Source organism: Miniopterus natalensis, chromosome 2, assembly GCF_054644295.1.
Source record: "Miniopterus natalensis isolate mMinNat1 chromosome 2, mMinNat1.hap1, whole genome shotgun sequence".
Taxonomy (NCBI): Eukaryota; Metazoa; Chordata; class Mammalia; order Chiroptera; family Miniopteridae; genus Miniopterus; species Miniopterus natalensis.
The window spans coordinates 75,841,097-75,855,230 of NC_142082.1; the positions used below are offsets into that span (position 1 = coordinate 75,841,097).

The 14,134-nt window shown below is 38.1% G+C and overlaps 1 protein-coding gene and 1 pseudogene across 4 annotated transcripts in view; one reads left to right on the top strand and one right to left on the bottom strand.

Annotated features, from left to right (window-relative positions):
- PHF11 (PHD finger protein 11) overlaps nt 1-14,134 on the top strand; it is a 47,127-nt gene that overhangs the window by 28,731 nt on the left and 4,262 nt on the right. For 3 of the 4 annotated variants that reach the window (XR_015714043.1, XM_087814345.1, XM_016205459.2), the window contains 5 exons: nt 9,741-9,784; nt 9,975-10,046; nt 11,714-11,778; nt 12,532-12,598; nt 13,278-13,409. Coding sequence is in view for 3 of the 4 variants with exons in the window: in XM_087814345.1 (XP_087670471.1) it covers nt 9,741-9,784; nt 9,975-10,046; nt 11,714-11,778; nt 12,532-12,598; nt 13,278-13,409 (380 nt within the window). In the remaining variant the exon portion in view is untranslated. The remainder of the gene's footprint in view (nt 1-9,740; nt 9,785-9,974; nt 10,047-11,713; nt 11,779-12,531; nt 12,599-13,277; nt 13,410-14,134) is intronic. The other variant, XM_016205458.2, reaches the window with a different exon arrangement.
- On the bottom strand, nt 328-2,304 carry LOC107531409 (DNA fragmentation factor subunit alpha-like; annotated as a pseudogene).

Genomic DNA, 14,134 nt, shown 5'->3' on the forward strand with positions numbered 1-14,134 from the left:
ATAGAAATGGTGAGACTCTCCATATGTCCCTATGGTCTGCAAACTTAATATGTGCCTTTGAACAGACAAAAAAGTTCATTAACTTGAGAAACAGGTTTGTGGTCATAATCCACACTATTATGTAATCTTCTCTACCATTATTTGTTTAAATTCTTCATTTCTATTTTTAGAACAGGATAGTGGGTCTGAAATATGACAATTTCTTTTCACCACCCTTAGCAATAACTTTAAATCTGAGAACATAAGGACATGTAATTAGAGGAGGTGGGATACATTGGTGCAGTGACATCATTCAAAGTGGGTAGAAGGGGAGATGTTGAGATCTGGAATAGTCTTCTAGCCTCTTCCAGGAGAACATGCTCTAAGGCAGGGGGCAGCGAGGTATATAGGTAGCTGAAAAGGCTGAAGGGATTTACTGATAAGAAAACCAAGGTTACAGGGTTCTCTTTGGCATATTTGCAGCTACAGCTCTGAGGGGTCTCATTTGGCTTGTTTGGGATCCTAGAGTTCCCCAGGCAGTGAGTTCCTTCTTGCTGAAATATTCTTGAGAGAATGCAGACTCTGTGTCTGCTGGAGGCACAAGCTCAGCTCCTGATCACAGGCCTGTTGAACAGTCTCTGTCTTCTTTATGTCCCATTTCAAAGCAACAGCCAGTGCTTTGGGGTCTTCCTTGGTAACTAACTGCAGCAAGAATAAGAACCACTGAGAACCACGACCTCTGCCAGCCTCACCTGCTGCTCCCATGGCTTCTTTAGGGCAGTGAAGTTAGGCGACACCTGTTTGTCATGTCCCTGCAGAAATATCAGGTTTCCTTCATGTTAAACTGTCATGGGCCTTCTCTTACCAAACACCAGTGGGAAAGGCTCTTTGGAAAGAAGTTTATTGGGAGCAACTACAGAGTCCTTCCCTACAGGAAATTTAGCCAAGTTCAAATCAATACAGTTTCCTTCCCTTCTAGTGACAATGGGGAGATAGTTGGGACAGGGACAAAGGTGAAGAGTAAGAAGTAGCCCCGACTGTGACGGGTTCTCTTTGTCAAGCTTCTAGTTCCCTGGTCTTAGGGCCAGCACAGAGTGGTCCCCTGGAGTGTGCCTTTCTCTGTGACAGTGGCTGTGTCTCAACTGCCTGTGAACCTTCTTCCACCACTGACAGAACCAGGGCCATATCAGAAGCTGAGCCCTGCTGTTCCCTGTAAGGCTTCATCACCTCATTACCCACTTTGGATCAGAAAATAATGTTTGATGGTCTGTGGGAGTGCATCCATTTTGTTTAAGCCATTCTGATTTAGATTACACGAGATGCTTGCAAATGCTCTGGCATACAATAGGCAAATTGGCAGCTAAGATTCAGGGTCTATAGAGGTGGAAAAAAATCCCATGCAAGCCTCTGCACAGCTATACTACACCTCCAGGGGAAGCCATTCTCTGCAGTTCAGAGTCCTTGTTTCTCGCCCACCTCTAAATCCTGACTAAACAAACTCAGCTCTGGAGCAGGCTTCTCCTTCAGTGCAGTAAGGATCTGGCTCAAAAGGCAATTTCAGAGGAGCTCTCTGTGCATACCCGTGTCCACTGCATCCCCCTTGTCACTGAAGCCAGCTTGGGAATCTCGCTGCTTTGACAAGATGCTGCCCTCCTTCTACAAAGCCTGGAAGTAAAGCTCCAAGAGCTGCTTGGACTGACAGGCTTCCTCTCTCTGGTCAAGCACCTGCTGGAGGGTGTTCTGGAGCCCCTGGACTGTGACACAACTTTGACATAGTTCCCGAGCCAGGTCTGAAGAGGGAACATTCATGAGCACTTGGAAGGCCTTCTCTGACAGGAAGATGATACTGGATAGATCTTCCTTCAGCTGCCTGGCCACATTTTTCCACTTCACCCCTGCCCTGCTGTCTGCTTCATCTATATCCACAGACTCCTGGGAAATCCAAGTAGTACCTCCCTCCGAGTTGCTATATGCCCCCTTCTCATTACCCGCCAATGTCACAAACTTAGTATCAGAAGGTAGACACAGGAAGTAATCGTCATCATCCACTATGGTGCCATCCTCTGCCACGACCAGGGTGATTAGTGCCAGGGACTTATCAATGGCCAGGATGTCATAGGCCTTGCTCCTCAGATCTTCAAGGCAGGAGGCCGCCACGCTGTATTGTTCACAGCTGGTTGCAGAGCAGCAGACAGGGCTTTAGTGCCTGATGCTCACCGGGTTCCAGTGCCCCGGTGCCCCAGGACACCTCCATCCTCTACAGTAGTGGGACTCGAGATTGGTTTGGTTTTGTTTGCTTTTATTTTTTTTAGATTCCACATATAAGTTAAATCATACAGTATTTGTCTTTCTCTGCCTGATTTATTTCACTTAGCATAATACCCTCAAGGTCCATTCATGTTAATCAAAAATGGCAAGATTTCATTCTTTTTTATGGTTGCTTAGGATTCCAGTGTTGCGCACACGCACATCAGCAACATCTTCTTTATGCATTCATCTGTTGATGGACACTTAAGTTGTTTTCATATCTTGACTATTGTAAATAAAGCTGTAATAAACATAGGGATGCATGTATTTTTTCAAATTTGTGGGTTTTTTCTTCAGATAAATACCCAAAAATGGATTATACGGTATTTCTGTTTTTAATTTTTTGAGGAATTTCCATGCTGTTTTCCATAATGGCTGCACCAACTTACATTCCCATAATTAGTGCACAAGGTTCTCCACATCCTAACCAACACTTCTTATTTCTTATAAGATTTGTGATTTCAATTTTCATTTCCCTGATGATTAATGATGTTGAGCATCATTTCATGTCTTCTTTGGGAAAATGTTTATTTGGATTTTCTGCCCTTTTTTAAAAAAATTATTGAATTGTGTGAGTTCTTTATATATTTTGGATATGAATTCCTTATCATATGATTTGAAAATATCTTCTCCCATTTAGTAAGTTTCCTTTTCATTTTGTTGATGGTTTCCTTCACTGTGCAAAAGCTTTTCAGTTCATTATAGCCCATTTATTTATTTTTGTTTTTGTTGCCCTTACTTTTGGAGTTAGATCCTTAAAAAACATCCCCAAGACTAATGTAAGGAGCTTACTGCCTATGTTCTAGTAGTTTTATGGTTTTAGGTCTTACATTCAAGTCTTTAACTATTTTGAGTTCATTTTTGTTTATAGTGTAAGGTAGTTTCATTCTTTTGCATGTGGCTGTTCAGTTTTCCCAGCACCATTTATTGAAGAGACTGTCCTTTTTCCATTGCATATTATTGTCTCTTTTGTCATAAATTAATTGAACATATAGGTGTGGGTTTATTTCTGGGCTCTCTATTCTGTTCCATTGACCTCTATGTTTTTATTATGCTAGTACCATGCTGTTTTGAATACTCTAGCTTTGTAATATAGTTTGGTATCGGGGAGTGTGATGCCTCCAGCTTTGTTACTTTTTTTCTCAAGATTGCTTTGGCTATATGGGATCTTTTATAGTTCCACACAAATTTTAGGATTATTTGTTCTATTTCTGTGAAAAATGCCATTGGAATTTTGATAGAGATTATATCAAATCTGTAGACTGCTTTGGGTAGAATGGGCATTTTAACAGTATTCTTTCAATCCATCAGCATGGAATAGCTTTCATTTGTTTGTGTCATCTTCAGTTGCTTTTATCAGCGTCTTCTAATTTTCATTGTACAGGTCTTCCACGTTCTTGCTTAAATTTATTCCTAGATATTTTATTCTTTTTGATGCAATTCTGAATTGGATTGTTTTCTTCATTTCTCTTTCTGATGGTTCATTGTTAGTGTATAAAAATCCAACAGATTTTTGTATATTGATTTGTATCTTGCAGCTTTACTAAATTCATTTATTAATTCTAACAGGTGTGGGTTTTTTTTACTGTGGAGTCTTTAGGATTTTCTATATCTAAAATTTTGTCATCCACAATTAATGACTGTTTTACTTCTTCCTTTCAAATTGAGATGCCTTTTCTTTCTTGCCTACTTGCTCTGGCTAGGACTTTTAATACAATGTTGAATAAAAGTAGCAAGTGGGCATCCTTGTTTTGTTCCTATCTTGAAGAAAAAGCTTTCCGCTTTTTGCAGTTGTGTATGATGTTAGCTGTAGGTTTGTCATATTATGTTGAGGTATGTTCTGTCTATACCCACTTTGTTAAGAGTTTTTATCATAAATGGGTATTGAATTTTGTCAAATACTTTTTTCTGGCCTAGCCCATGTGACTCAGTTGATTGAGCAGCATCCTATGCACCAAGAGGTTGCTGGTTTGAATCCTGGTCAGTATGCATGTGAGGGTTGTGGGCTCGATTCCCAATAGGGGGTGTGCAGGAGGCAGCTGATCGATGTTTCTCTTTCACATTGATGTTTCTCTCTCTCCCTCTCCCTTTATCTTTACTTTGTTAATGTTGTATATTATGTTGATTGCTTTGAGGATGTTGAATCTTGCATCCCTGGGTTAAATCTGACTTTATCTTGATGTATGATTCTTTTAATGTATTGTTGGATTTGGTTTGGTAATCTTTTGTTGAGGATTTTTGTATCTGTGTTCATCAGGGATGTTGACCTAGAATTTTCTGGTTTTTGTTTTTTTGGGTTTTTAAAAATTCTTGTCTGGTTTTGGTATTGGGGTAATGGTGGGCTTGTCAAATGAAAGCATTCCCTCCTCTTCAATTTTTTGGAATAATTTAAGAAGGATAAATATTAAATTTTCTTTGAATGTGTTTGGTAGAATTCACCAGTGAAGCTCTCAGTTTCACTTGTGTTATTTAGCCTTCCAAACAGCTTGTTTTATTATTACTTATATAGTGGCCATAAACATCCAATATAAAGACTATAATTGAACAAAAGCTACAAGATTAAACAAAAGAGAATCAAGTTCCTGCTATATCTTGAAGTTTGAAAAAATACCACACATTAACAGAACCAATGAATAGAAAATCAGTAAAATAATTATTTTGTCATTGTTTTATCAAGTATCAGGTGAACTTTTATCTATTTTTAAATTGAATTCAAGCATTCAGAGTGCCTGTCATACATGAACACCTTGCTAGGTGCCGTGAGAACATAAAGAAGAACAAGACATGAACTAAACCTCAGAGAAGTTATCACTTGTTAGAGGACCAGAAAGGTTAAAACTATTAGAAGTTTGTAACACAATGGCAACAGGTGGAAATTTACATGAAACCAGCTTGGCCCTGAGTTGATAGTTGGGTGAAACTGGATGATGGTTCAGGGCATGAGGGTTTATCATATCTCCTCCACACTTATATATATTTGAAATTTTTCATGGTAAAAGAATTTAAGTGCCAGGCAAATAAAGTGCTCAGAGATACCAGAATCCAAATGGTGAGATTAGTTTTGATTGGAAGAAGGGGTGGGGTTGCTGGGAAAACTGAATGGAGGAGATGGGAACTAGTGTGAGACAGGAAGAATTCATGCATTTCCATAGGTGAGGAGACCCTGCATCCTAGGAGTCAGCACCATAAGGAAAGGAAGGAGATGTAGCTTGGGGCTGTGGAGGAAGAAAGGATGGAAAGAAAATGTGGCCTGAGTAGATCCTTAAAATTACCATTGCTTCTTCATAGCCTGCCATGTTACTTCATTCTGTTCTAGGGCCCTGATCAATTCTAGGCTCATGCAGTTGAAATCTAACATGTGGGGAAGATGCCTATTGAGATAGAAAACTATGTTCTCCAAATTAATGCATGCAACAATTTTGTGCTATTGTTGAAAATCAGAACTTTGTGTAGTCAGATAAAACTGTATGTACCTTAGATGTTGGATTTTTAGGTATCTTTATACAGTAAAATCCTACTGATCACTATATATGAGCTCATATTGTTCAAAATATCTAGTCAGCACTAAATCCTTCAGAGAGCCTACTGACCTTTTCGAGGTCCAAGAGTATGAAGGACAATGGGCAGAGGCTCCATCAGTACTTGATGTGGGTCATTAACTTACACAGGTTTGAACAGCATTTTTCTTTCGTTTTTTTAGGCTTTAAATTTTTTTTCAATTTTTCAATTATAGTTGACATTCACTATTATATTAGTTTCAGGTGTACAGCATAATAATTAGACATTTATATAACTTACAAAGTGATCCCTCTGATAAATCTTGCACCTTCCTGGCACCCTATATAGTTATTACAATATTATTATTTCCCTATGCTGTACCTTATATCCCTGTGACTGTGTTGTACCTAATTTGTACATCTTAATCACTTCACCTTTTTCACCTGGTCCCCCAGCCTCACTTTCATATGGCAACCATCAATTCTCTGTACCTATGAGTCTGTTTCTGTTTTGTTTGTTCATTTATTTTGTTCTTTAGATTCCACATATAAGTGAAATCTATGATATTTGTCTTTCTCTGTTCTGACTTATTTCACTTAGCATAATACCCTCTAGGTCCATCCATGTTGTTGCAAATGGTAAGATTTCATTATTCTTATGGCTGAGTAATATTTCATCATATATGTACCACAACTTTTTTTAATCCTCATCTGAGGATATTTTTTCTATTGCTCTTTATGGGTGGAGGGGAGAAACATCAACGTGAGAGACGTTTGTGATCTGTTGCCTCCCACACGAGCCCCAAGCAGGGCTACAGATCAAACCTGCAGCCCAGCAGGTACATGCCCTTGACTGTACATGCCCTTGACCTGGAGTCAAACCTGTGACCCTTTGGTGCACAGGCCAGTGCTCTATCCACTGAGCAACACAGGGCTATGTGTAACACAGCTTCTTCATCCATTGTCTTTTGATTGGAGTATTTAATCCCTTTATGTTTAAAATAATTATTGATAGGTATGTAGATATTGCCATTTTATTACTGTTTTCTAATTGTTTTTGTAATTCTTCTCTGTTCCTTATCCTCTTGCTCTCTCTTATATGTTGATGACTCTCTTATGTGTTTGATTTCTTTCTCTTTATTTCTAGTCTACCTCTTGTAGGTTTTTGGTTTGTGGTTACCATGTGCATCATATATCCCAAGCTATGTTTATAGCAGTCTATTTTAAGTTGGTGGTTGCTTAAGTTTGAGTACATTCCAAAATCACTACCATTATTACTCTCCCCTTCCACATTCATTTTTTTTACTTCTTGTGTGCATATGTGTGTACCCCTTAATTTACTGTTGTAATTACTTATGATCTTCCTACTTTTGCCTTTTAAACTTTGTACTAGCTTTATGGTTGATTGATCCAGTGTTTTTATTGTTTGGCTTTATCAGTGAGAAATTTTCTTTGTGATATTTTCTTACTCATATATTTTTTTTTAATTTTTTTTTTTTTTGTTTAAAATATTACAGATGTCCCCTCCTCTTTCTCTCTCTCCCTTTAACATTTCTTGTAATACTGGTTTGGTGGTGGTGAACTCCTTCATCTTTTTCATGGCTGGGAAACTCTTTCTCTCTCCTAGGATTCTAAATGATAGCCTTTCTGGGTGGAGTAATCTTGGTTGTAGGTCCTTGCTAATTATCACTTTGAGTATTTTGTACCAATCCCTTCTGGCCTGCAAAGTTTCTGTTGAGAAATCAGCTGATAGTCTTATGGGAGCTCCCTTGTTAACTAAAAGCTTTCTCTTGCTGCTTTTAAGATTCTCTCTTTTTCTTTAACCTTTGATTATGTGTCTTGGTGTGGGCCTCTTTGGGTTCATCTTGTTTGGGACTCTGCACTTTCTGGACTTGTATGTCTGCTTTCTTTGCCAGGTAAGGAAAATTTTCAGTTATTATTTCTTCAAATAGGTTCTCAATCCATTGCTCGCTCTCTCCTCTTTCTGGTACCCCTGTGGTGTGAATGTCATTATATTTTATGTTGTCCCAGAAGTCCCTTAAACTATTTTCTTTTCTTTTTTAATTTTTTATTTTTGCTGTCTGCAAGTACTTTGTCTTCCATATCACTGATTCAGTCCTCTGCTTCATCTCATCTGCTGTTGATTCCATCTAATGTAGTCTTCATTTTAGTTCTTGTACTCTTTATATCTGACTGGTTCTTTTTTATTTCTTCTTTTTATGTTTTCTATCTCTTTGTTGAAATTCTCGCTGATATCATCTATTTTTTCCCCTAAGTTCACTGAGCATCCTTATAACCATTGTTTTGAACTCTGCATCTGGTAGATTGCTTGCCTCCATTTTGTTTAACTCTTTTTTCTGGAAGTTTATTCTGTTCTTTCATTTGGTACATGTTTCTTTGTCTTCTCATTTTGGCTGCCTCCTTTTGTTTGTTTCTATGTATTAGGTAGAGCTGCTACATCTCCCTGGCGTGGCAAGGTGGCCTTATGTAGTAGGTGTCCTGCAGAGCCCAGTAGCACAGTCCTCCTATTCACTTGAGCTAAGAACTCCAGGGGTGTCCCTTGTGTGGGTTGTATGTGCCCTCCTATTGTAGTTGAGCCTTGATTGCTGTTCACACATCAGTTGGTGGGATTGATCTCCAGGCTGACAGGCTGTGAGGACTGGCAATAACTACAGCAAAGCTGTTGTTTGGAGGCTGACCCCACAAAGCAGGATTTACTTTAGCAGGGCTCTGGTGCCTGCTGAGTCCTCTATTTGGGTGTGTCATTTGTGGCACTACTTGGTGGTGCTCTGGTGTTGTCTGAAGTCAGCCACCAGGCGTATTGGTTCCAAGACCTCTTGTTCGGGCCAAGGTCAACTGCTGCCTGTGTTTGGCCTGAGGCCACCTGGTGGGAGCTACAAAGTGATCTGTTTGGTGGCTGCCTGTGCTGGGAGTGGAGGAACCTGGTAGTGGTTATACTGTGAAATGAGGCTGGCTGTCACTAGCTCCAGGCTTGGGGCTGCTTAGCAAGAGGTACATGGCAAGCCAAGGCTAGGCACTGTTCATCTGGGGTTTGTGGACCTTTGAGAAATTTTAGGAAATTCTACAGCCCAGGCCTAGACCAAGGGCTTGTATGGATTAGCCTCTGAAAGAGGTTCGGGTGGGTGCGGGAATTGGGTGGGGCAAGGTCTCGGGGAATCACCAGGCCACGGTGAACTGTGTTAGCCAGGTTGATGGAGACTCAGATTTCCATCAGCACTTGCAGGCTATATGTAGGGAGGGGTCAACAAAGGACAGTGATACCTGCTGGCACTTTTGTCCTGAGAGAACTGCCCCTCCAGGCCTTGCTTGAAGCCATACTATTGTCCCTGGCACTTTTTAAGCTTCTTTCCCTTCTCTGGAGCTTAGGGTGAATGTCTGTGAGTGAGTCTGTGCTTGGGCCCTTTAAGAGGATGTCTGGGTCTACAGTAGCTCTTTACCTCAGCCAGACTGAGTCCCTGCTGATTTTCACAGCCAGATGTTGTCGCATTGGTGCCCTGGGCTGGGGAGCCCCATGTGGGCCTGAGGACCGTCACTCCACAGTGGCTGCAGCCAAGATATCCCTCTCAGTTCTTAATAGCCACACGTGGGTGTGGGATAGCCCATTTTATGCCTCTGCCCCTCCTACCAGTCTTGGCATGGCTTCTTCTTCAATCCTTAATTATAGTTTTGTTGAGCTATATTTTCAGGTGATTCTCAAGAGTGGAGGTTCTGTAATTTAGCTGTAAATTTGATGTGGTCATGGGAGGAGGCCAGCACAGTGTTTACCTAAACTGCCATCTTGATCAGAAGTCTCAAACAGCATGTTTCTTTAACAAATATTTAGGGCAATACCATCACAAAAGATAATTCCTTTTTAAAATCACAAGAAAGTAGCCATAATATTCTAAAAGTGTAAGTAAAAATATTTAATGGCTCTTTGAAATTGCATGTTTTCAGAGTGTTTTGCCAACAACATGCTCCATCGAGAGAAACTGAATCTGGTAAGTCTCTAAAATTTAGTATTGTGGGTTTAAAGAAAAGTAAACATTTAGGTAAGACATGAAATAACCTGATTTACTAGCCTCACTCAATTAAATACAAATTTCTGAGTTAAAATTTTACATATAAAATTATCAGTTTCTTTGGGCAGCGTGTATTATAATGTACTAACTTTTCTTCTTTGTGAACTAGACCTACCCTCAGCAAAGTCTTTGTCTCATGTCTCCCATCCTCACTGCAGTCAGAAGACTACACCAAAACAAGGTAAAAAGCTTTGCCTTTTGGGACCGCTTCTCTTCTAAAAGAGTATCAGAATTTTTAGTAGATAAACTTGATAAAGTGCTGCATGGCCCCTAAATGAAATTGTCCTAAGAATGCATGGTTAGCATTCAGTTCTAATTAATGGGTAACAATTCAGTTCTAAAATTGGACCCTGGCCAGGTAGAATTATGAGATGGACATTCATTCGAGAATGGTTTCTGTGTACTGCTGGAACAGCAGTCATTCCAGCACTAAATCTGGAATGCTCCTTGTGGACTGGAGTCAGGACCTATTTGGAAAAGGCTCAATTCTGTGTCATGCCAACTTCATTTTGTGGTGGTAAACAACACTTCCCAAACAGTATCATTACCCTCATTTTTGATTCATTACTTTTTTTTTTTTTTTTTAATAATGGATTGATGTTTTGGAGAATAATAAGAAATCCTAAATTCTAAATTTATGTTCATTTGAAACATGTGTTGCTAGTAGGAATTTGGTGTCCCTCATATGTAGTAAGCATTGGCCACAGTTTAGGTCCCAATGAGGGTAGACTAGGGACATAAATTACACTTCCTAGGAATAACTGGGTAAACAAAATAAGCAGCTCAGAACTAAATGCCATTTCAATGCAATATCCTTTTTTTTTTTTTTAACATTTTTTGTTTTGTTTTGTTTTTGGCTGAAAGCATTATTCTTTTAACTTATTAGGAAATACTATGAAAAACCCTGTTGTCAATTAGTGTATGTTGACAAGGAAAGATAACAATAATGTATTAGTTTTAAAAAGCAGATTTTAACACTGTAGTGAATCCTCTCTCCAAAGGATTATTTCTTTTGAATTCTTCCCAAAATTTTCTGTGTATCAAACTTACCTATGACTGTACTTTGCTTTTTTTCACTTAATGTACCCTAGAGATCCTTCCATATCAGCACAAGTGGATCTACCTCACTTTTAAAAGGCTGCATAATGTTCCATTGTATATATTATCCAGTCACGTAGCTGAACCAGAATTGAACTAATCTCTGTATGATGGACATTTAGGTCATTTCCAGTTTTTTCTGTCATATTTAGTACTGTAGTTAGCATTTTTCGCCATTCATCTTTGTGCTTTTATGCAGCTATACTATTAGGAAAACTTCCTAAAAGTAGATTGCTGGGTCAGAGTATAAACAATGAAACTTCAGGTGACTGTTGGTTAATTATCTTCCCAAGAGGCTGCACCAGGCAGTACATAACTACCCAAATCCTTGCAAACATTATATATTGAGCACTTTCATCTTTGTCAATCTGATAGGTGAAAAATTCCATCTGTTTTACTTTGCATAACTTTACTTATAAGTGAAATTGAGTGTATTCCCCTATCTTTTGATCAATTATATTTATTTTCCTGTCACCCAGTCTGTTTTTCTATTCAATGAACCCTCTCCCCAGAGGGCTCCTAATTTGCCCATTTTTCTACTCAAATTTCTTTTGTGTATTGATTTATGAGATCTTTTTGTATTTTTTTAAGTTGGCCTTTTATCTTATGTGTTGCAAACACTTAGTCTAAGTTTCCCATATCTTTTGACTTTGTAATAACTTTTGGCATGTAAGAGTTTTATATTTTATGTAGTCAAGCATCAGTCTTTTCCTTTATGGATTTTGGTTTCTACACAATTTATATTTTCAGCTCATTTTTCAGGAATGAAAAGAAAAAGAAGAAAGAAAGGTCACTCAACAAGCAGCTCTGTACAGGTACTTTGACTTAATTTTATTATAGCCTTTGTTTCTTCTTACAAAGTCCTATTTTAACCATTCTGAATTTCAAGTGAAATGACGGAATAACCTTAATGAAATGAATATTAAAGAGAAGTTAGATGTGTATTGGGTATCTAAGCACATAATTCAGGAGGTTAATTATCTTCCCAAGTGGCTGCACCAAGCAGTACATAATTACCCAAGTCCTTGCAAACATTAAATATTGAATACCTTCATCTTTGTCAGTGTGATAGGTGCCACTGCTCTTATAACACATACCCTGGTACCAGATTAGTAAGAAGAATCTGAGCCTGCAGAGTGCTTATGATCTTAAAATGAACAGAGGTATAGTCGAGCATCTTTACCTAGCCAAGTATTTCCCAGCCGCATGCTCCATACTTCACCTAATTTATAACTCATAATTTTCTGAATTAACGCTGTATATAAAGCATATGAAAATGTTTTGGGGATTTCAAACAGGTTTTACACATCAGCTTATATAAGCTAGGAACCAGCAACCTTCACCTTCTGCTGTTTATACAAGAGGTACCTGTCACAACTCTTGATGTTTTGTTATACAAAACAAAAATACATTTGATATTTACATCTACAGATGAATATGGGGCATGATTTTCACCATAGGCATATCACTGATTTATACACAAAAGATTGGTTTTCATTTTATGCAACATTAAATGCCAACAGTAAAATCTTGATTATCAAGTAATCTTGATTTTTCTCTCTTTCTAGATACCAGAATCAATGACATTAAATAGGCCCATAAAACAAATGGAAGAAGAAAATGGCAGACACACAGGTTTGCTATAAGTTTTGTCTGTAACAAATATGTCCTATGGTACTTACAAAAAAAGATGAGCCATGTATTTCAAAGTTGGTATCCCATTTTATTCTTCTAGACTTGTAATAACTAATTATAAGAATAAAAATTTTTGTCTTAACTATTCACTTTATCATAACCCCAGCAGATCAAAATAACTTAGGCTGGGACGGTCCATCACTCTTCAGTATTAAGGATATTCTTTTTGATAGAGAAGCCAGGTAGCCTGGGCTCAGAGTACAGTGATGTGCCGCCCCTCACACTGATTCCTCGCTCCCCCGGCAGCTGGAGGGAGTAATTGAGCCGTTCTGTTCTTTAAGCAGATAGACATTCCTTAACAACACAGTAACTGTGACAGAAAAAATGACAGAGGCTGTCATCTCAAAGAGTTGATGCTAAATTTTAGAAAATTCTCTTGATTCATATAATTATTTGAAACAGAGTTTTTCACATTTTTATAACATTTCATTCATTGTTTCAGCTAGAAAAAAATGAGGTATGATGAAATTACAATTAATAGAAAACCTAAAGGTACTATATGTGTTATCTTAACTAATTGTGCTCATCTACCACGAGGCAAGGTCTGAAGAAGACCATAAAGTGACTTATGATACTTCCCTAAGATGGTTTCCTTCTAAAATATTTTTCTTATTCTTAGATTCAATTGCGAAAATTGCTTTTCTCAAGAAATGTAAAGAAGCAGGACTTCTTAATGATTTATTTGAAGAAATAGTACACAAACTTCATTTGATTCAGGAAAGACTCATGGATGAGACTACTTCAGAATCAGGTACTGAAATAGCAAAATTCTTAGAAAGAGATTTCTCGTAGACCTACATGGAAAATAAAACAAAACTAAAAACATGTACACATTTTCTATCTGAAATATTTTTTTCTTTTTCTTCTTTCTCTCATTCTTTAATAAAATCCACTGTTCCAGATCTCGTCTTCTATAAATCTACAGGGTGTGGGTAATTCACAAACTCATTAATTTCATAAAAAGTATCCTGATGCCTTGAAGTTTTTCATGCATTTTCCAGAGGTGCATAGCTGAGAGTGACCAGCAAGAAATGTGCACTTCAGACCCAGATTCAGCCACACATCCATCCCCCCACCCCCACGCCCACAGCTGAGTACATTTGTTGCTAAGATCTGAGAATGTCATTATGTTAGTTTTGATTTGACTCAAATTCTGTTCCTTAGTAAACTGTCTTTTTGGTATTGTTCAAGTTTAAAGTATAGAAGTAATTTTAATGTTCTGATGGATGTTTGACTTAGTTAAATGTGACCTTTCATTAGGAACTATTTGGGAAGCTGACGTTCCATTCATATGTGCAGGCATACAGCCACTTAGTCTTCTTATCATCTGTCCTAAGAGCTTAAAACCTTTATTATAAATATAGCTGTTTTACAAGGAAAAGCCTGATAGTCTATATTTTAGGCAACAATATAAAATAAATGATTATTTGAAAGGGGTTATTTTCTATAGGACAAAACCAAAAAATGAAATTATGA